Source organism: Hyla sarda, chromosome 4, assembly GCF_029499605.1.
Source record: "Hyla sarda isolate aHylSar1 chromosome 4, aHylSar1.hap1, whole genome shotgun sequence".
Lineage (NCBI taxonomy): Eukaryota > Metazoa > Chordata > Amphibia > Anura > Hylidae > Hyla > Hyla sarda.
The window spans coordinates 293,353,454-293,377,544 of NC_079192.1; the positions used below are offsets into that span (position 1 = coordinate 293,353,454).

Below are 24,091 nucleotides of genomic sequence, written 5' to 3' on the forward strand. Positions count from 1 at the left end.
TATGAAAAGCCTAAATATAATGTCCAGGGATCGGGTATATATTTATTGCCAATATAAAGTTTTGTTGTTCTTGAACCTATGAATGTTTTGGTGACCCAAAACAAAATATGCAACACGTTGAATTCAACAAATAGGTCAAAATACACAGCAAAACAAAAAGTGAGAAAAATCTGAAAATAAATCTATAACATTTCATGACACAAATGTTCAAATCTCATGCTCTTTGCTGCTACTGTATTGTGCTGTGCACTTTTCAAGCACAAATCCTTGTAGAAAATCTGCGGCTAATCTATCCATTGGAAGATACCCTTAGGCACCATTTACACGGCTTAATTTCAAGCCAGACATTCCACAGACGCCAGCAGAACAAACTGGCACTAGGAATGCTTGGAAATGTGCTGTCTCCATAGAATGCAATGCATTTCTGAGCAGATTCCACAAAGAATTGACTTTTTTTCTGCAAAGTTCGGAATTTTTATTTCCGCAGCAGACGTTTCCAGTGTGGAAATTTTGCTGCGTGAAGGAGAATCCCATTGAAAACAATGGGACACTGCAGCAACAGAATTTCTGTGCTAAATTTTTCTGCCAGATTAGCTCGGAAATTCCTGTGTGTGAATGGGGCCTTACGGGTTTAAGAGTCAGTATAGGTATATTCAGATAAGATTCTCAAGCACAAACATTTTTACAATTATATTCATATTTAATTCAAGTAAATAAAAACATGTAGCATATAGGAGCAGAGGCCTTTCATTTTTAATCTGCTAGTTACTCTTTTTTTTTTTTTTCATTTTTAATACACATCACCACAAATATATAAAAAGAGGCCTGAACTGAAATATGTCTACATCATATTATACAGCATTTTGACAAGAAAACTGCCAGTTACAAAAAATAAAATAAAATTCAACTGATATATACTGATCCTGCTGTTACACACAACAGCTGAAACATAGCACCATGAATAGTCATAATGGAATGAGACTTGTCTGACCTTTTCAAATAGCAGTTTATAACGTTTAAAAGGGATATTTAGGCTTTCAGCATAGTTTATTCTTTGTGTAATAAAAATGAAACAAGTTTTTTAGTATACCTTTTGTACTAATTCCTTCTCAGTTTCAAAAGTATCTGTTTGCAGTTATTGAACAGAATCCTTCATTGTCCTGGTCAAGAAGGTAGTCTGCTCTTTAAAGTCTACTTGTCATTACAAAAAAAAAAAATTTTGACATGTCCTAGAGACATGTCAAAAGCTTTGATTGGTCGAGGTCTGAATAGTTAGAGTGGGGAGAAAAGCGTGGTTGACCTAGACAATTCCATAGATTTACATTGGAAGTTTCTTTCCCTTAGCACAAACTTCTTCCAGCCGGTCACAGTCTAAACACTCAGACCTGAACCAATCAAAACTTTTGACATGTCTCTACATCATGTGTAAAGTTATTTATAAAGTGACAGTGCCCATTTAACTGTACTATTGCACTTACATGGACCCCTTGTGAATCGCCACAGTGATTTTTGGCTGTGGGAGGATGTACTTATAATTAGCTTAAAGGGGAACTCCAGTGGGAACAAGTGGAAAACAAATGTTTTAAAATCAACTGTTGCCAGAAAGTTGCCACAGAAGCGTCGGCTGACGCGAAACTGGTTGCCACCTGTGGTGTGCCCCTGCGTCTGAGAGCGGCTGCTCTCACTCCCCGCTCCATGGTCGTACATTCTGCTGTAATGTCTGCACTAGCACTTATGGAATAAAACAACCTACATAACTGGGACTTCAAACGTGATGAGTGCAATTCATTTCTCTATTTCAAGAGTCTCACATAAGATTTGTAAATTACTTCTATTAAATCCTAACCCTTCCAGTACTTCTCAGCTGCTGTATACTGCAGAGAAATTTGTGAAGTTTTTTTCCAGTCTGACCACAGTGCTCTCTGCTGACACCTCTGTCAGTGTCAGGAACTGTCCAGATTAGAAGCAAATCCCCATAGAAAACCTCTCCTACTCTGGACAGTTCCTGACTTGGACAGAGGTGTCAGCAGAAGGCACTGTGGACAGACAGAAAATAACTTTCTCTGTAGTATACAGAAGCTGATAAGTACTAGAAGGGTTAGGACTTTTTAATAAAAGTCTTTTACAAATCTGTGACTTTCTGGCACCAGTTGATTTTAAAACATTTGTTTCCCATCCTCTCACAGCTAAAAATCACTGTGGCGATTCACAAGGGTTCCGTGTAATGTGCCATGTAAGTGCAATAGTACAGTTAAATCGGATTTGACATTTTTTCCCCCCACTGGAGTACCCCTTTAATATACCATACAATTTATATTTGTAGGGGTGGACAGGGCGATAAAAAAAATTTTTAGATATTTTTTTTTTTTTAAAAGCCTTATTTTTTAACTTAAGAAAGTCCCCTAAGGACATGGAACAGTCAAAAATGTGATAATATACTGCAATACTTCTGTATTGCAGTGTATCATGCCATAGAAGCAATTCTAGTATACCCTGCTTCAGGCATGTAGTATTAGGATTTCAACATGGCAGACCTGGGCTCCTTCCCCGGGTCCGTGGCTGCTGTGGCAGCTGCTTAGCACCCTACAATTGCATCAGTATTAACGTGGCATCCAAGAGGTAAAATCTCTGGGCTCTGAGTCATCTTGAATCCCTGTCATTGTAGGCATCAGCAATATAACACAACTGGCACATGCTATTTGTGGAGCAGGCTCAGCCTACACCATGGAGTTTATGACTACAAGCAGAATTAACAATGAACTCTATTAGAAAATTGTATAATTTTTTATTATACAAATAATAAACTCTATTTGGTGAAACCTTAAAGAGAATCTGTCAACTCTAAACCATTGCTAAAAGATAAGATGTCAATGGAGCATTGCCAAACCACATCATGCATGCTTTCTCCCTCCCCCACTCCTCTCTGCTTAACAAACAAGACTTTGCACTAGAAGCTGAACAGGAAGGGGTGGGGGACTAAGAAGACCTGCATCCTGTAGCTTGGCAACACTTCCTTGACGCTTGAACTCAGAGCAAGATGGAGGGCTATTAGATTCCCTTTAATACTCAAATGTTTCCGAGTAGCACCCAACCATTACTCCGTTATCTTTAAATGAAAGATTCCTGTAAACAATAAAAATCTAGTAACATCCCTATAACTCAGCAGCTCTCAGTCCAAGTATGGAAGTCCTGCTAGCCAAGTATTAATAGAAATGCTAGCCTAAATACCAGAACTGTGGGATAGTGCTTTGAGTTTGCAAAACATCTGTGTATCTATTATTTCTCCAGATGCCTTTAAAAATTCGGTATGTTTGCCATACTAATAGCCTGACCACTCTGCAATACTTCTAGTACTAGAGGAAATATCCTGACTATCACACAATGTGCCAACCTCACTGTAGCAAAGGAGCATTAGTCATACATCCCCCCTTGTGCTGACACCACATACGGGGGGAATACAAGTGTAATCTCACATTTAAAGAAATGGTTACAAAAACTGGAATTTGTGACATCATTCATTTCTACAATTTAAGAATATCATTCACACAGCAGTCAGTCACATAAAGCAACAATAAATAAATCAATCCTCAGCCCTGGATTAAATTATTTTGATTCTTCAAGTATAGAAACATTGTAAGATAATAAATAAAAAGTTGTCATGATCAAGTTATTTAAGCCATGGAGCAATTTCTAATTATTACATATCAAAGTGTGAGTTAAAAATGTAGCTAAACTTGGGTTCAACTTTTAGTGAGTACACAAACCTCTGTGATAAAACAAAAAATCCCACATACCTGGCAGGAAACAACCATCATCCTCAGTTTTTTTTTTTTTTAAATATTAAGTATGTTCAACATTTACACAACCGCCTTTCATTGAATGCATATAAAGGCAGCTGGAACAAATAACATTCCCCCCGAATAAAACCTTAAATTGCAGTTTGTGAAGAACTGCAATAATAAAACATGATTAAAAAAAAAAAACATACAAAAGAAAGCGGTCTACACAATAGGTCTAGAAAAGTTCAAATTTTTCAATATAACTACCTACTTTAAAAGGTAATATCTACTATTAATGCGTACACTAGGATTAAGATCAGAGGTAAAATGAGAAAAAAGGCATCAGTTCTTCAACTGAGGTTCAGTTCCTTGTCACTGCAATAAAACTGCAGTATGCTTGCATAGCTTGGAATGCAGGTGCTCCTCAGAAGCTGCCATTTTCTTGATGCTGGCCTTCACTATGATTAAATGTAGACATCTGTTCAGCAAAGGGCTGGGGCGCCCATTGTCCATTCTGAGAATGTTCAGCTATCTCTGAGTTACAGGGCACTATATAAAAACAGAAAAAATAATAGTCAATTATGGTCAATTTACCATTTTCTAGAAGTTGCACAATCTGGCTGTTTATGTTGTTGCAGCAATATGTTGCTCATAAAACTTGAGTTAAACAATAGGTCATTTTCTGAGTTACACATTCCCTTTTAAAATAACCACTCCAGAGAACACTTTTTCCCCTCCCTGCATTAGACTAAATTACCTGCTTTTGCTTGGCAGCTTCAATTCCCGAATCCGTCCCCGTTGCTCTCCAAAGTGACTAGTCGATTCACACAGCGCTTGCTGTGTGGATTGGAGATCATTTTCTCTATGTAATGCTTTGCGACTCATATTAAGCATTTTATTGGGATATATGGAGAAAGTAAAATCTGCTCCACACAGCAAGCACGGTGTAAGAACCAGCATTGTATTTGGGAGACAAAGCTTCTTGGTAAAAGGAGGTGCCAAAATAATGGAATAGAGCAGTCTAGTCTGCTATTTGGTACTTCATTTTTCATAGTTAACTAACATTGGACCCCTACAGGCACTCAGAGTATACACTGGTAGCTCTGCTGATGTATAAACTAAATGTGGGGGGGGGGGGGGGGGGGTTGGGGGAAATGCGATGTGAGCACCTGCTAGCAAATATCTGTCATCCAAAAAATAAAAATCAGCTCATCACCAAGGGAGACTTATTTCCAGTTGGGACAGCCCCATTAAATAGAACTGAGAGTGATAGGGATGACCTTTAAGTTTCTAATGACTGATCAATATACTAATACGCCATTGCTGCTGGAAAAATATGTCTTACCTACCCCTTAACCCATATACACCAGCTTGCAATATGCTTGTGACTATGATTGAGGCCTTGCCATGATGCCGATGCAACTGAGATAAGGAGTAGAAAGACAAAATATTTGTCAAACATAGAACTCTGGAATTTCCCAGTAGAGAAACTTCTGCCAAGAAATTAATGGACACTAGATATGCTAATATATATGGACACAATAATCAAACAACCAATCAAAAAGTAACATGCTAATTCTGATGTCATAACTAAACCTCCTCCTTTGTCCAATGTAAAAACTAAATGTACTCCTTGGATTAAACAGAACTCTTTTGGGGAACAGCTGAGTTTCCTGCTAAGAGAGAGTTATACCAACATCCTGTGTGGTGTATATTTTCTTATGTGGACACTTGGCAGTATATATCAGCACAGTCAATCAAATTTGAAAGCCTCCCCTCGAATGATCCTTAACAAGAGGAATCAGAGTTATCTTCTCAACCTTTTCATTAACCATAGTACTCTAACTGTATACATTACCTGCTGGGTCTGGCAAGTTACTGGTGCCACCCTCGGCATTGGGTGTCTCTTCAGGTGCATTCCCAAAAGCTGCAGCATCATACCCAGGATCATACTTCTCCTCCTTTACAGCCTGTCTCTTCGCATCCTCTGTAGAATGAATGAGAATGCCACAAGAAATCAATATAAAAATATATTTATGCAACATTATAATCTCTGTAATATGTATGAAAGGATGGGAAGAGATCTAGTAAACCAGTGCGTGAAACTGAAAGACCCCTCATTTCTTTACAAAATACCTAACATGGAATCAATTATGGTCACACATATATCTCAGTCAATAGAACATAGAAAAAGCTCAAAACAGTAAGCATGTCAATTTCGCTGCCAAGTGCTGATGTCTTGAAAAATTTCTCTAAGAGCTGCCATGTTGACTACAATACCATGTCCATGTACCAGACACCACATCATAATGTGCTATGTATGTGGATTTCCTCACTCTGGGAAAACCTAAAGCAATAATAGTCTTGTCTTACTAGGCAGTACACTGTAGAGCAAGGTTTGTCTTGTCATATCCACCAGAAGTGTACACAGATCTTGGTATCACATAAAAACCCATATCCTAATCTTTTCAATGATAGACTTCTCATTCTAGGTGCAATTTGATGGTGGGAAGCTGCGTGAAAATTTTTACTATTTTTGTTTTCTACTAAAAAGAGTGGAGAATATGAAAATTGCATGAAGGTGCCTATAAATGTACAGTGCTGTGTGGCATTTTTTTTACTATGCGTTGGGTGTCTTCTTTCAGAAATGTGTTGAGAGACAGCAACGGCCCAGATGTATCAATGTGCCTTAAATTAGAGAACTGTCTGGTTTAGCCCATAGCAACCATCACAGCTATTTTTTTTCATTTTACAGGACTCATTAACCTCTTGGGAACTGATGATGGCTCTAATCCGCCAGACTCGAGTCTGCTTCATACCCAGTGACCTCCCATCTTATTTCAGTAGCTGGAGCCACCACTAATAGCTGATATGCATACCGCTAGTATCAATTTAAATACGTTGACAGTGGCATTTACATTTATTTACCTGAGCCTCCATGGCTGCCAATCTGCTTCTATTGATAGAGACTGTCAGTGGCAGGCTTTACCAATAGACTGCAGATTTCATGGATCAATGCAGTACATAGGGGACTTGTATGAGCCATCATGGCTCACACAGATCAATGCTGTACATGGGGACGAGGACGAATTGTAAAAAAAACAAAAACAAAAATCCAATAGTGTTAACTCCTAAATAAACTAACCCCTTCTATAATGAAATATCAAATCACTCCCCTTTTTCCATACAAAAAAAAAAAAAAGTGTAAACAAATCGGACTATTAAAATATAACAAAAACACATTGTGAACTGCGTAAATGTAAAAAAATACCAAGCACCAGAATTTTTTTTTAAAGCGCATCCCTGCAAAAGGGGACTTAAAAGCGATCAAAAAGTCTGTTCAATACTAAAAAGGTACCGATAAAAACTACAGATCATGGTGCAAAAAATGAGCCATAAAACAGCCCAGTATATGGAAAAAAAAAAAAGTTATATGGGTCAGAACATTTAAAACATTACAAAAACTTTACAAACTGGATATTGTTGCAATCGTACCAACCTAAATAATCAAGATAACAAGTCAGTTTTACCGCACCATAAATGACGTAAAAAAAAAGCCACCTCCAATTAGCAAAAATACTTTTTTTTTTTTCGGTTTTGGAGTATACGTTATGGAAAAATGAAGACAGTAATTACAAAGTACAATTTTTTTCTGCAAAACACAAGCCCTTCTATGGATATGTAAATAAAAAGAATTAAAGTTATGGCTAGTATAAGGCTAGTGTAAGTATAAATATAAGTGCAAAAACGAAAATCTGCCCAGGCTTTAAGGGGTTAAGTTATGAAAGTCGAGTTGTGATTGGTTACTATGGGCAAACTAGACAATGTTGGTTTCAGGCAGATAAATCTGGGCCAATGTCTAAAACATAGGGGGTGGGTTAACAAAACCTGTATAGAGGAAGAGTGGAGCAGTTGCCCCTAGCAACCAATCAGATCGCTTCTTTAATTTTTTTTAAAGAGGCCTGTGAAAAATCAAAGACGCAAACTGATTGGTTGCTAGGGGCAACTGCTCCACTCTTCCTCTACACAAGTTTTCATAAATCTCCCTTATATAATTTAGTGAAATCCTGGACCTTGCTTACTAGAGAACACACAACCTAATTCCCACATGTAAATATAAGCGGCCTACCTTGCGCCAGCTGCAAGTTGAAGGTGTACTGCACTTCCTGAATTTCCTGGGTGGTCTCAACACCCTTCAGTTGGTCTCTCAAATCTTTTAATTTGATGTAGTGATGAACCTTGTCTTGAGCTCGAGGAAACTGTGCGCACCGAGCACTTGATGAAGGCATGACATAACAAACCTGTATCCAAGAAAGGGACAGGCGTGGATGAAAGAACACTCTGGTGGAGCTTTTCACTATACATGGCAATCAATCCATGTATTTAAGTTAAAGGGGCCCTCTCTATAGAGACACGTAGAGGGGGCATGTCGATCACCGCCTTGTGCGGTAGTCTAAAGTAATCTGTGCACAGGGTGGAGGTCGCTCCGTGTATGAGGAGAATAACAAAAAAAACTAGAGTGGGTTAAGGGCCCAATCTACTATATACAACAAGGCCCAGGGTCAGTACCCTATAGTATAACTCCCACCCCTAAAACGTAGGGGCATGATGGCCGTGTGCCATAATTAGACATAGATAGGCACACTGCCATGACATGGTTTGTTTGGGCTTTCAATATTGGGTGATCGTTGTGCCCATGGTCTTTTGTTGTATATAGGTGCATGAGGAGAGCCGGGGTGCCATGCAGGTGATCGTGAGGGGTCCCAGTGGTCAGGCCCCTAGTGATCAGACATGTGTCCCCTTTAAAGGGGTACTCACTTGTAAAACATTTTTTAAATCAACTGGCTTCAGAAAGTTAAGCTGATTTGTAAATTACTACTATTAAAAAAAATCCTAATTCTTCCTGTACTTATCAGCTGTTGTATGCTCCACAGGAAGTTGTTTTCTTTTTAAATTTCTTTTCTGTCTGACCACAGTGCTCAGGAACTGTCCAGAGTAGAAGCAAATCCCAATAGCAAACCTATTCTGCTCCGGACATTAAAATGGACAGAGGTGTCAGCAGAGAGCACTGTGGTCAGACAGAAAGGAAATTCAAAAACTTCCTGCGGATCATACAGCAGCTGATAAGTACTAGAAGGATTAAGATTTTTTAATAGAAGTAATTTACAAAGCTGTTTTCCAGGGGAGTACCCCTTTAAACAAATTTCCCCTCATGCCGACATAAATCCAGTGCCCCTTTTTTCTAAATGTTCCTTAAAGGAGTATTCCAGGCAAAAACTTTATATATACTGGCTCTGGAAAGTTAAACAGATTTGTAAATTACTTCTATTAAAAAATCTTAATCCTTCCAATAGTTATTAGCTTCTGAAGTTTTCTGCCTAACTGCTCAATGATGATGTCACATCCCGGGAGCTGTGCATGATGGGAGAATATCCCCATAAGAACTGCACAGCTCCCGGGATGCGAGTCATCAGAAAGCAGTTAGACAGAAAACAGCAACTCAACTTCAGAAGCTAATAACTATTGGAAGGATTAAGATTTTTTAATAGAAGTAATTTACAAATCTGTTTAACTTTCCGGAGCCAGTTGATATATATAAAAAAAAGTTTTTGCCTGGAATACCCCTTTAAGAATATACACATAGTAGGGCCCAGATTTATGGATCTCTCCGAGACAAAAACTATCTGATTTGTCCATAGCATGACAGCTGTGATAGGTTGTTATGGGCAAAACCAGACCGTTTTTTTTATGTTTTTTTTTTTATCTCAGACAGGTTGATCAGATTGATAACACTGGGCCAGAGTGGCTGGAACCTGCATCTTATGTGACTGCAGGGTGACTACCTCCTGGGCAATTAGGTTTCATAGTAATGCGATGGTCATCTCGGTGACAAAGCAGTACAGTACATTTTCTGCCATGTAAATTATTTCATGGCATTCACTCAAATAGAGCTGCATAGGAAATCAGTAATTAAAGGGGCTGTCTGGTGAAAAACATCCTGTATACAGTGCCAAAAAGTATAATAAAGCAAGTTACTAACATAATGATATTAGCCACAGTGCAGGGATCTTCCATATCAGCTCTGCTGTCTCATATTTAAGCTGTGATGTCAGGTTACAGCGGCGTTTCCCGACCATGGTGCCTCCAGCTGTTGCAAAATTACAACTCCCAGCATGCCCGGACAGCCGAAGGCTGGGAGTTGTAATTTTGCAACAGCTGGAGGCACCCTGGCTGGAAAACACTGGGTTACAGGCTGTGAAAGCAGAGAGCTCCTGTCCCTCCCCCCATCTGCTTGGGATGAGACCGGGGAGGGAGCTGGTATTACTGCTCATTACAGTCCATAACATTTTATTTTAAACCCATAACTAAGCAAACAAAAAGATTACTTGATACTGTCATATATAGAAAATATATTTTTAAGGCAATATACTGACTGTATTTGTCTCTGGAACTCTGTGTGGTTGGAGTCCAAAATCAAATTTTTTGATCTTGACACCAAAAATTTCTTTGCTAAAGATTTCATATATACCTAAAAGAAAGGAGACAATGATGTCAGTGAATTACGTAAACTCAAGACCAGAACAATACGGTAATAATTTGGAGTGTCATCTCACATTTTCCATTAAAAGCAGCTATACGTGGTTTGTATTTCTGCAGCTTTTGAACTAGGATCCTTCCTCCCTCACGGAACTCCTTACTGGAAAAGAAATTGTGGAAAGAAGAAGCACTTAATATTCTCTGACCAACACAAGATATATTTTGTTCCTTCCCAGATCCCACTCACCTAGAGAGGTCCTTACTACCTGGGGTAGTTCTCTCCACCATGTTGGTGAAACCAATGCCATACTTCTCGGGGAGAGCATGGTCATCTAAGTGGTTCAGTTGCGTATCACTGAGCCCTGATAGGAAAAGGCACTTCCCTAGAGGAAGAAAAAAAAAAGGTCAAGCAATAAATATACAGGTTCTTCGTTTAGGATATATCCAATCGTTCCTGATGTTAACTGTTAGGACTAGACAAAAGGAGTATAAAAACAAAGGGGCGCTGCCTTGTGTAGTATTTAAAGGGGGTACAAGCCCAGCTCGGCAACTTAAGTGCTATACTAACCTGGTATATACAGTAAAAGGTATATACAGTGTGCTGTTCAAATGACCCGATCCAGTTACCTTGGGGTATGCATATAGAGAAATGAAACTGAAAGCGAAAAAGGGGTCCTACTGAGTGCTGCTGTCTGGCTACACAGGAGGTCTCTGCCACCTCAGTTGCACAGGGCAAGAATTCTTTTAAAAGTAATAGAATGGACAACACGTTTGGGCGCTAACTTACACCTTCCTCAGGTCATACGTAAAAGCATCGGCATCCTGGCTGGCCGGGCACATGATTCTGTGGCACATCACACCGCAGCATGTGCCTGGGCCCGCCATATAGTGATTTTATAGTGGACCTTAGGAAGGCGGACATGAGCACCTAAACACGTTGTTGACTCTAACTTCTAAAATAATTCTTGCCCTGTGCAATTGTGGTGTCACAGACCCTGCGTGGCCACACATCAGTGCCCAAAAAGACCCTCTATTTGCTTTACATTCCAACTTTTTGGACAAAGAAATGCATCCTGTAAGGATGAAGACTGAAACAAAAGTTCTTCCGCTTGTACACAATCCATGATTTTCTGCCAATTTCCAAATATTCATCTGTTGGCACAACAGCACCAGTATGCCACTTAGGGATTATACCAATTAATTCTAAAGAGGAATTTTTTTCTGGTTATAAATAATACACACAAGATATCAGAGACAACAAAGAACAGCTTATAATATAACAAGACAAATACTACTTCCAGATGGATGAATGCATTAGAATTAGATAGTTGAATTACTTGACTGTCAGTAGTAGTAGTAGTGCGACCTTAAAGGAGTACTCCGACACTAAACATCTTATCCCCCATCAAAAGGATAGGGGATAAGATGTCTGATCTCTCCTGCAGCACCCCTGTTTCTCAGCTGCACAGAGCGAAGAGCGCTCTGTGGCTGATGATGGGCGATGCAGGGGACGGAGTATAGTGACGTCACGCCCCACCACCTCAATGCAAGTCTATGGGAGGGGGCGTGGAGGCCCCATAGACTTGTATTGAGGGGGTGGGGTGTGACGTCACGAGGGGGGCGGAGCCGTGACACCACGATATTCCGTCCCCTGCACCGCCTGTCATCAGCCACAGAGCGATCCTTGCTCTGTGCAGCTGAAGAACGGGGGTGCTGCAGAAGAGATCGCGGGGGTCCGAAGCAGCGGGATCCCCGCGATCTATCATCTTATCCCCTATCCTTTTGATAGGTGATAAGATGTTTAGCGCCGGAGTACACATTTAAGGGTAAAACACTACACCAAAATTTAGGCATAGATTATTTAAACCATAGACTTATCAAAACCTGCATACTGTACTGCAGTCCTTAATTGCTTTCGCTAGATCCTGTACTTGTGAGTACCCTATGTGGGAGCAAGCTGTCAATCACATCCACAAGACTACATAGCAAAGAATGAGCAGAGATTTACATAAATACATAAGTTAACGTGGAGCATCTTCACAGAACTATACATTGATCTCCGACGCTCCTCCTGCTCTATTACATGCTGCTGGACTGCATATTTAGTGCAACAGGTTCCCTTGAATTTCTACTTGTTAGCTTCTTTTACAGTATCGTTGTGACACAGCAGTGTGACGTTTATCGGGGAGCCTGGGGAGAATAGCGGGAGGAAAAATACATCATGTAACGTTTTTCCTCCTGCTACTCCTGTCAAAAAACAACGGTGCCCAACAGACACCATAATAGTGAATGGGATCTGTCTGGACCCGTTGTTTCCCATTGTGCCCAGTCAAAAATAACGTCTGTTAAGGCACAAGAAAATAAAAAATTGCCTGACGGTCGTTTGCCGACAGGGCACAATGTCAGTGTGAAAGGGGCCCTACATATAGATTATATGTCGGAATCCCTCCATACATGGTGTCTGATGAAGCATGCCAAGATTTTACGAGTAGAGTAACCGTAGAGGGCTCATGAAACTCTATTGCAGCCCTACCATAGAGCTGTTTAAAGCACTTATGTTTTACACAAACAATACACTTATGTGTGTTCAATAACTTACAGAAGTGGTTCCCAGGGCCTGGGTAGTGGTGGCCTTTGTATGCTGCCATAAGACCTGGGTTAATTCCAATCTGCACAAAGCATGAAAAAGGCCATAAAATTAGATTGCAGTTATCAGACAATTCTACGTTGTGCTAACACACCATTCCTATATACTTACAATTACTATATCCAAGTTAAATGTTAGGATATCTGGCAAGGTTTTAGTTAAGAGCTCAGCTTCAGACACCCCATTAAATCTGTCCACTTTCCTCTTCACTTTAAAAGTATCTGTGATCTTCTCTTGCTTCCCAGATTTAGGGGCCTTAGGGGCTTTAGGTGCCTTAGGGGGCTTTTCAGCTGACTTCTTTGGTTTTGGTTCAGCTGGAGCCCTCCCTCTCTTTCTTTTTCCAGTAGTAGGCTCTTTAAATAAATAAAATAAATACATTTAAATAAAATGTTTTTATGACACTCTCCTCAAGGAGTACCCATTTGTTCCGTAAAGGGGTACTCAACTGAAAAACATTCTTTTTTTAAATCAACTGGTGCCAGAAAGTAAATCAGATTTGTAAATTACTTCTATTAAAAAATATTAATCCTTCCAGTACTTATCAGCTGCTGTTATGATCCACAGGAAGTTCTTTTCTTTTTGAATTGCCTTTCTGCCTGACCACAGTGCTCTCTGCTGACACCTCTGTCCATTTTAGGAACTGTCCAGAGCAGGATAGGTTTTATATGAAGATTTGCTCCTACTATGGACAGTTCCTAAAATGGACAGAGGTGTCAGCAGAGAGCACTGTAGTCAGGCAGAAAGGAAATTCAAAAAGAAAAGAACATCCTGTAGATTATAACAGCAACTGATAAGTACAGGAAGAATTAAGATTTTTTTTAATAGAAGTAATTTACAAATCTGATTTACTTTCTGGCACCAGTTGATTTAAAAGAAAATGTTTCCAATGGAGTACCCCTTTAAATGGGACCCCCCCCCTACATGATCTGTAACAAATTTGTGAATCACAATTTACCAAAAATTACTCCTTACCCCAGAAAAACAGCCCAACTTTTGTCCACTAGGCACTTCCGTGCAGACTATTGTTCAGTGCCTGTTAGGTTTAATCTAGGGATCGACCGATTATCGGTTTGGCCGATATTATCGGCCGATAATCACGATTTTGGGCATTATCCATATCAGCAATTACCTTGCCGATAATCCGATAATGCCCCCCCCCCCGGCTCCATTGCCTCCCCCATCCCCGGTTTTATAATTACCTGTTCCCGGGGCCCGTGGTCAACGCTACTTCTGGCTCCTGCTGCGTCCTGCGTTACGCTGTGCGCAATGACGAGTGACGTGACACCGTCAGTGCGCACAGTGACAGCTCAGGAGGACGCCACCGGAGCCAGATGTAGAGTGGACCCCGGGAACAGGTAATTATAAAACCGGGGATGGGGGAGGCAATGGGGCCGGGGCGGTGGGGGGTGCGACGCGGTGCGGCGGTAGGGGGCGCGGAGCGGCGGTGGGCGGTCGCGGTGATAGGACTCAGGACCCACAGACAGGCAGGGGGAGAGAAGCAGGCGGCGGTCTATGGCACTGCTAAAGCCGCTGCAGTTCATTGATTTAAAGCGCCCGCTTTAAATCAATGTTCTGCAGCGGTGTCGCGGGGGGATAAATAGCCGATAACTTATACCGGAATATCGGTATAAGTTATCGGCTATCGGCCCTAACCTCCATAGATTATCGGTATCGGCCCTAAAAAAAAAAACGATATTGGTCGATCCCTAGTTTAATTCATAGTAACTGACAGCGCAGAACACAGAAAGTGGGGGCAGGGCTTAGCTATTGCTATGGTGAGGAGAGGGGAGAGCAAGCCTGGTCTGTGTCAGGCATTCTCTGAGTCTGTCTGCTTCCTTAAGAGCATCCTCACTATTCCTAAAAGGTAAATAAAGTATTCCCTCTTACCTCGGCCACTTTCCAGCAGTTCAACACTAAATGCAAACCCTTCTTTGCTGTCATTCTGCTGCTTCATTTCTGATCACACAGCACCTTGCAGTAAGGAGTAAGTGCTGTGACTGCCCAAACAACTAAGGAAAATAAAAGGCTGTGTGTGCTGCTTGCAAACAATCCAGCTCTGGTTCTGCCCCCGAAATTGAGAGAATGAGAAATAGCTGTGTACCACGGAGTGGGGTCTCAAGGGATTAATAACAGCAGTTAGAGCATCTGACTGTCAGGTCCCCAGGGCCTCACAAATGGGCCCCAAGACCTGATAGGTCAGGAGAACAGTCATAATACTATGCCCTCTTCTGCCAATCAGGCTTCATTGACAGCCTTAGCACAGGGAGTCAACCACCACCGTCTGGGCAGGAGGGGGCAAGGTTACCAAGCACTGGCCGTGACTGGAAAAACTATGCCAATGGTAGTGGGGAGGATATGAATGACAGATCTGTTTTCTTGATATAGCAAGAAAAACAGCAGAAATGACTAGCGGAAAAAATTAGGGAGTGCCTAAGGCAGGCTTTTCCAACCAGGGTGCCTCCAGCTGTTGCAAAACTACAACTCCCAGCATGCCCGGACAGCCAATGGCGGTTTTGCAACAGCTGGAGGCACCCTGGCTGGAAACACTGGTCTAAGGGCCCTTTTACACTTGAAGATACACTTGTAAGAAAAAAAATACCAACAAACAATTTATCCAGTCATTAAAGAGAACCTATCATCATCCTAATTCCCCATCTGTCCCTGACTCTGTCTTACACTATCCCTGTCCTTTATTTTTAATAAAACCCCCTAGAAATACCTCTTTTGAGCTATCTTCGGTAGCTCAGTAGCCTGGTGTTTGTGAGGGGCGGAAGTGGGCACAGACCCGATATGTACAATAAGAAGAGCAGCGCTCCACTGACTCAGGGCCAGCATGTGCAAGCTCTCCTTGTCGGGGTTCGGAGCCTGAGGACGCAGCTGGCCGGCCAAGTCAGGAGCGCGCCCCTCTGAAGTGTGAGCACAGTGCTCGCTCCCGCCTCTCTGATTGACAGGCGGGGAGCTGTGCTGAGTCCTGGCTGCAGAGTGATTTCGGACTCATGCTCTGTGTCCGAAATGCTTGTGACCAGGACTGCTAGGGAGACCCCTAGTGGAGGATTTTTTAAAAGTAAAAATACACAAGAAAAGAAGATAAAAAAAAAAAAAATAAAACCAATTAGAAAAGTGTTCATTAGGGTTTCATCCGTCATATACAAAAAGTTATTTTCATGAGAGGTACACTTTAAGTTTTGAAAGCATCTTCCTCCACCCCAGAGTTTAAATTACTAATACATTATACACGTTGGCCCAGATTTATCAAACTGTGTGAGAGAAAAAGTGGAGTGATTTTCCCACAGCAACCAATCACAGCTCAGCTTTCACTTTACCTCAGCTAGTTACCTGAGCTGTGATTGGTTGATGTGGGAAAATCACTAAAATTTTTCTCTCACACAGCTTGATAAATCTGGGCCATTCTGTACCTCAGGTGGTATTATGTAGGGCATGCAAGTATAAATGTAAACAGCAGTATTTATACTGGAGGTATAGTGCCCTATTTCAGTCAACCCCTGGGTGCACCGCTGTTTGACCAGAGAGTTTCAGGCTTGGTTTCCACACAGGTTTTTTTCTGACGTTTTTTGGAAAACTGTCACTGCAGTTTGAGACAAAGCCATAAGTCAATTTAACCCCTTAAGGACGCAAGGTTTTTCCGTTTTTGCATTTTTCCCTCATCCCCTTCTAAAAATCATAACGCTTTCAATTTTGCACATAAAATTCCATATGATGGCTTATTTTTTGCGTACGGGCCGGTATGAGGGCTCATTTTTTGCGCCGTAATCTTAAATTACGGTACCATTTTTGTATTGATCGGACTTTTTGATCGCTTTTTATTCATTTTTTCATTATATAAAAAGTGAACAAAAATACGCTATTTTGGACTTTGGAATTTTTTTGCACGTTCGCCATTGACCGTGCGGTTTAATTAACAATATATTTTTATAAATCGGACATTTCCACACGCGGCGATACCACATATGTTTATTTTTATTCAAACTTATTAGGGAAAGGGTTAAATGACCTTTAACCCGACTGAGCTGCCGGGAAGCTTTCACTTTCATTTTAGACGTGGCGATTTTGATCGCCGCATCTAAAGGGTTAATAGCGCACGGCACAACGATCGTTGCCGCACGCTATTAGCCTAGGGTCCCGGCTATCATTAGCTACCAGGACCAACCCGGTATGGCCCCGTTTTAAATACCGGGACCGGGTGTAGGGTGTACAGGTACGCCCTACCTCCTTAAGAGGTTAAATAGGAATGGGAAATATAAAGGAAGGAATTACACTTCTCCTTCCTACTGGATCCACTTCTGTGTTGTAGTTTTGCAACATCTGGAGGTCCGCAGGTTGTAGACCACTGTCCTATACTTTACATTGCACGGATCCCTCATCATACGATGGTTTCAACAACCGATGGTCCATTTGGAACGGATTACCATCGTATGTTGAGGGATCACTGTACATATAATAATATACTGTGTGTTGGTAAATGATTGACAAAAAATATAAAATAAAAAAAGATGACAAAAAAGTGTCTGTTTAACGTACCTTGTAGGTTTCCCTGAGCAATGTCTGGTGCCCCCATTAACACATGCATGTCAAGAGGTTCGTTGGCTGGCACACCTGTCAAGGTGTGCAGAACCTGGGGCTCGTTGGCTGGCATGCCAGAAAAGGCCTGAAGCTCAGTGGCTGGTACTCCAGTGAGAGTGTGCAGGGTCCTCTGTTCATTACCCAGTTCCATGGTCGATGGACCATTCATCATTTGATGGAATGGATAGGCGTAAAATGCCTGTGCTTGCTGGAAGTTGTAGTAACTAGAAATAAAAAAAACACACAATACCTGTTATAATAACTACAATGTAGAAAAAAAACAGACATGGCCGCACCTCCTGTACAACCATCTATTTGCTTCTCAGCTTATTTAAAAAATGAACAGGTTGTTATTGTACCTTTTGATCAAAATGTGCAAGGACTGGTGTCGCCCACAACTATGCCATTTTAAAGGGGTACTCCGGTGGAAAACTTTTTTTTTTTTTTTTTTTTTTAAATGAACTGGTGCCAGAAAGTTACACAGATTTGTAAATTACTTTTAATTCTTAATCCTTTTAGTACTTTTTAGCAGCTGTATGCTACAGAGGAAATTCTTTACTTTTTTCAATTCTTTTTTATGTTGTCCACGGTGCTCTCTGCTGACACCTCTGTCCGTGTCAGGAACTGTCCAGAGTAGCATAGGTTTGCTATGGGGATGTTCTCCTGCTCTGGACAGTTCCTGACACAGGCATCAGGTGTCAGCAGAGAGCACTGTGGACAACACAAAAAAAAAAAAAAAAAAATAAGTACTGAAAGGATTAAAAAAAATTTATAGAAGTAATTTACAAATCTGTTTAACTTTCTGGCAGTAGTTTATTTATAAAAAAAAATAGGTTTCCACCGGAGTACCTAGGGCTGGGCGGTATACCGGTTCATACCGAATACCGAATTTTTTGGGCTGCACGATATGAATTTTCCCCCATACCGCAATACCGGTTTGGCCCCTCCCCCTCGGGAATGTATTATCAGCCCAGCTGTTCTGCCCCCACCCAATTAATGATCAGCCCAGCGGGGTACTACTAACAGATGTCAAGCACTGCCCTCCTCCTCTTTGTTGGGGGCCGCCGGGCGCTGGAACTCTATACTGTACGCCAGTGGTCTCAACCTGCAGACCTCCAGATGTTGCAAAACTACAACTCCCAGCATGCCCGGACAGCCAACGGCTGTCCGGGCATGCTGGGAGTTGTAGTTTTGCAACAGCTGGAGGGCCTCAGGTTGGAGACCACTGCTGTAGGCTGTATCCCTATGCCCGGGCTGCAAAAGCTCTGGCTGGCTTCTCACATGACAGTGGGCTCAGCCTATCACTGGCCGGGGCGGGACATCGCTCCGGACGGTGATTGGCTTTCGGCTGTCCGGCGTTCCAGTCCCCAGGAACAGCGTGAGGCCGACGTAGGTGAGTTTAAAGTTTATTTTCTGTATCTTTTGCAGCCTGGGCATAGGGATACAGCGTACAGCAGTGGTCTCCAACCTGAGGACCTCCAGCTGATGCAAAACTACAACTCCCAGCATGCCCGGACAGCTGTTGGCTGTCCGAGCATGCTGGGAGTTGTAGTTTTGCAACATCTGGAGGTCTGAAGGTTGGAGACCACTGGCGTACAGTATAGAGCTCCAGCAACCGGCGGCCCCCAACAAAGAGGAGGGCAGTGCTTGAAGGGGACATCTGTGAGTAGTACCCCGCTGGGCTGATCATTAATTGGGTGGGGCAGAACAGCGCTGGCTGGTCACATGATTTGGGGGGGGGGGGGGGTGTTCTCACCTGTCCTGGACCCCTTCCATTGCCATTCTGATGGTGCCTGATCTCATCCTGACATGCTCGGCCAATCACTGCTTAGGCTGGGTCACTAGAGAGGTCACCAATTGGCTGAGAAAATGGACCAAGCACTGACAGAACAGAGAGGTCCGGGGGCAGGTAAGTGCATGTTTTTACCCTTCTGTAGCTACATGTAACTGTGTGAAGTATTCTCCGGAGAACCCTTCAGAGTGCTGCAAGATCTTTTCCATTTGTTTAGCTTTTGTTTCCTGTCTTAGTGCTACAGCTCCTGCACTTTGTTAGGGGGGGGCAGACTTTTTACACTGTACACCTATAGAAGCAGCTGTATGGCTGGTGGAGGGTCTATGGACTTCACAGCTGTAAGTGCATATTCACACTACCAGAAATTCCAAGTGGATTCCACAAACAGCAGCCTCCTCTGGAATCAACGTTTCCTTCCGTTCCGTCCTATTATCTGCAGCCCAGTGCCAGGACTTCTACGTTAGATTCTGCCAGAAGACTGAACACGTGGCGACTATAAACGTGCCGGCTTCTGATGGAATTCAATGTTGCTTCAAAGTTCCATATTGTGGACTAAGCAGCAGAATTCCTTTGAGATCAATAGAAGGCTGCTGCAAGCAGAATCCGAGCAGAATTTCCTTGTTGAAATTCCGTAGTGTGAATGGGCTCTAAGGCAAGATGATTTCTGTGGTTCTGCTAGGTCATAGGGGCTGAAAAAAAAACCCAGAATGACCAGAACACCAGAATATATGCCAGCTCCAAATGGCACACTGACTTTAACCGGGTCACTTGGGTTTCAAGCATATCTGACCTTTTCTTTTAGGAAGAAGAGAGCAGCAGGCCGCGCTATTTTGTCCAGCATTATTGGTGGAACCTGTGATGAAGGCTCCTATAAGAACCTACAACGCTGGTGTGAACACAGCCTAAAGCTTTGTCGAGAAGACTGAGGTGCTGTAATGTTCTTCTAGGTCTCTATGTGTTAAATATACACCAGTCCACCAAATACATGTGAAGGCTACAGACCAGTGTTTCCTAAGCTGTAAGCCTTAAATGGGCAGTCAGATACAAAACTTTTTATATGTAGTACATCTTGGCAAAACATTACCTAGCACTCCTCTGTCTGATAGGACAGGAGAGAGCCCAGAGGAGTGCTATCAGACAGGAGAGAGCACAGAGGAGTCCTATCAGACAGGAGAGAGCACAGAGGAGTCCTATCAGACAGGAGAGAGCCCAGAGGAGTGCTATCAGACAGGAGAGAGCCCAGAGGAGTGCTATCAGACAGGAGAGAGCCCAGAGGAGTACTATCAGACAAGAGAGAGAGCACAGAGGAGTACTATCAGACAGGAGAGAGAGCACAGAGGAGTCATATCAGAAAGGAGAGAGCACAGAGGAGTGCTATCAGACAGGAGAGAGCACAGAGGAGTCCTATCAGACAGGAGAGAGCACAGAGGAGTCCTATCAGACAGGAGAGAGCCCAGAGGAGTGCTATCAGACAGGAGAGAGCCCAGAGGAGTGCTATCAGACAGGAGAGAGCCCAGAGGAGTCCTATCAGACAGGAGAGAGCACAGAGGAGTCCTATCAGACAGGAGAGAGCACAGAGGAGTCCTATCAGACAGGAGAGAGCACAGAGGAGTCCTATCAGACAGGAGAGAGCACAGAGGAGTCCTATCAGACAGGAGAGAGCACAGAGGAGTCCTATCAGACAGGAGAGAGCACAGAGGAGTCCTATCAGACAGGAGAGAACACAGAGGAGTCCTATCAGACAGGAGAACACACAGAGGAGTATTATCAGACAGGAGAGAGCACAGAGGAGTGCTATCAGACTTGAGAGAGCCCAGAGGAATCCTTTCAGACAGGAGAGAACACAGCGGAGTCCTATCAGACAGGAGAGAGCACAGAGGAGTCCTATCAGACAGGAGAGAGCACAGAGGAGTAATGTCAGACAGGAGAGAACACAGAGGAGTACTATCAGACAGGAGAGAGCACAGAGGAGTGCTATCAGACAGGAGAGAACACAGCGGAGTCCTATCAGACAGGAGAGAGCACAGCGGAGTCCTATCAGACAGGAGAGAGCACAGAGGAGTCCTATCAGACAGGAGAGAGCACAGAGGAGTCCTATCAGACAGGAGAGAGCACAGAGGAGTACTATCAGACAGGAGAGAGAGCACAGAGGAGTCATATCAGAAAGGAGAGAGCACAGAGGAGTGCTATCAGACAGGAGAGAGCACAGAGGAGTCCTATCAGACAGGAGAGAGCACAGAGGAGTCCTATCAGACAGGAGAGAGCACAGAGGAGTCCTATCAGACAGGAGAGAGCACAGAGGAGTCCTATCAGACAGGAGAGAGCACAGAGGAGTCCTATCAGACAGGAGAGAGCACAGAGGAGTCCTATCAGACAGGAGAGAACACAGAGGAGTCCTATCAGACAGGAGAACACACAGAGGAGTATTATCAGACAGGAGAGAGAGCACAGAGGGGTCCTATCAGACAGGAGAGAGAGCACAGAGGGGTCCTATCAGACAGGAGAGAGAGCACAGAGGAGTCCTATCAGACAGGAGAGAGCTATGTTGTCTGATAGCACTTCTCTGTGCTCTCTCCTGTCTGATAGCACTCCTCTGCTCCCTCCTGTCTGATAGCACTCCTCTGTGCTCTCTCCTTTCTGATATGACTCCTCTGTGCTCTCTCTCTCCTGTCTGATAGTACTCCTCTGTGCTCTCTCTCCTGTCTGATAGTACTCCTCTGTGCTCTCTCCTGTCTGATAGGACTCCTCTGTGCTCTCTCCTGTCTGATAGGACTCCTCTGTGCTCTCTCCTGTCTGATAGGACTCCTCTGTGCTCTCTCCTGTCTGATAGCACTCCTCTGTGCTCTCTCCTGTCTGATAGTACTCCTCTGTGTTCTCTCCTGTCTGACATGACTCCTCTGTGCTCTCTCCTGTCTGATAGTACTCCTCTGTGTTCTCTCCTGTCTGATAGGACTCCGCTGTGTTCTCTCCTGTCTGAAAGGATTCCTCTGGGCTCTCTCAAGTCTGATAGCACTCCTCTGTGCTCTCTCTCCTGTCTGATAGCACTCCTCTGTGCTCTCTCCTGTCTGATAGGACTCCTCTGTGCTCTCTCCTGTCTGATAGCACTCCTCTGTGCTCTCTCCTGTCTGATAGCACTCCTCTGTGCTCTCTCTCCTGTCCTATCAGACAGAGCACAGAGGAGTGCTAGCCCACCCTCACTTACTGGATTTTGTTCATGCCTCCGCTTGGACAAAGCCATTATTTCTATAACAATAAATTCTTATGAAGTATATTAGGCTGCCTTTACACTTGTTTCATCCATATGGGGGGCCGAATCTGGCTGGGAGATGGGAAAACCAGGCACTCTCATATCCAGAGCCGACCGGAGTCAGATAGTGACCCCGGTCGGCTGATTTGTGCCCCGTATCCGGTTTTCTGGCTGGACTAAAAACCGCAGTATACCATGGTGTTCAGTCCAGCCAGAAAACCGGATACAGGGCAAAAATGAGATGGAGGCCTGGTATGGCTGGGATATGGGAGCACTCAGTTTTCCCATCTCCCAGCCGAATTCGGTCCCTGTATGGACAAAACATAGTGCGGATGTAGCCTTAGGAAGGTTAATGTTTTGCCAAGATGTACAACATATAAAAGTTTTTGTATCTGACAGTGCCCATTTAAGCTGTTGCAAAACTACAATTCAGCATATCCAGAAAGCCATTGGCTGTCCAGGCATGCTGAGAGTTGTAGTTTTGCAACAGCTGGAGGCACTCTAGATGGGAAATAGTGATAAAGGCAGGGAGATGTAAACATACGGCATGCATCTGCACTGTACACAATGGTCCATCTGAAGAACATAACATGTTAGAGAGTCTGTGTGTGAACAGTGCTCTGACCAGGATTTACACAGAGTGAAGTTTCAGCCCTGGGAGCCCCACTGGCCCCTGCCATATGTCCACCTCTAGTATTTGGGCACTGACTACAAAGACATGGGGTGGGGTGGAAGAGAACACAGTCACGACTTCCAGGGCCGTCTGTATCCTCTAGTGCCCAGTATTTGGGAACATAGATGGCATTATACGATCCCGCTCCTTTCCTCCATTGTACACAATGACTAGAAGCCAAGCGCATGCGCACTGTTGTCCCCATAATAGCAGTAGGCCGCTGCAGAGGCCTGGTACTCTAGGCGCTCACCTGCCGGGATCCTGGGCCTCCATCACTGAGCTCTGTGCGGATAGACACGGTATAACCTCCAAACTCAGAGCCAATGCTGTACAAAATATTCCCCGCGACCACCGAGCTTTCCTCCTCAATGGCCGTGCAGCAGGGATAACACGTCACCACCGGGCCAACCAACCGACAGAGGCTTGGGTGACACGTGACTACGCGCACGAAGGGGGGCAGGGGGTCTTTCATTATGGAGGTGGGGGACATAACATGGGGGGAAGGGTACAGTATGGCGGACGTACAGTATGTACGTATTCCGGTTATAACTTCACAAGTGTACAGGACTTTAGCTGTAGCCTCTGATGCCGGTAAGCAGGCAGATGAGCAAAGGAACCGCACTGTGTGTACAGTATACTGTAAATATAATGGAAGGAAGGCGCATATACTCATAAGCTGCGAGAAGAGGCGACACTTACCGCGGCGCCTCCTGCAGCGGCCGATCAGCTGTATCAGCAAAGCGTGTACGGGAACGGGAAGCGCTGTATGACGTCACCGCCTCCACATCCTGTCCGGTTCTTCCGCACCGGTGACGTCAGACCCAGTACAAGAGCA

General features: G+C 43.4%; 1 protein-coding gene across 2 annotated transcripts; it reads right to left on the reverse strand.

Moving 5' to 3' along the window:
- Positions 1-22: 22 nt before the first annotated feature.
- On the reverse strand, positions 23-24,091 carry TDG (thymine DNA glycosylase). Of its 2 annotated transcripts, none has more exons than XM_056574529.1 (10): positions 23,956-24,091; positions 17,503-17,768; positions 13,075-13,316; positions 12,916-12,985; positions 10,564-10,699; positions 10,394-10,476; positions 10,214-10,308; positions 7,909-8,080; positions 5,638-5,766; positions 23-4,328 (listed from the first exon to the last, which is right to left on the reverse strand). In XM_056574529.1, the coding sequence occupies exons 2-10, from the start codon at positions 17,714-17,716 to the stop codon at positions 4,204-4,206; spliced, it is 1,266 nt and encodes a 421-aa protein (XP_056430504.1). In that variant the 5' UTR covers positions 17,717-17,768; positions 23,956-24,091; the 3' UTR covers positions 23-4,203. The 2 variants fall into 2 exon arrangements, with proteins under 2 accessions (XP_056430504.1, XP_056430503.1); XM_056574528.1 differs by lacking the exon at positions 23,956-24,091 and adding an exon at positions 23,507-23,681.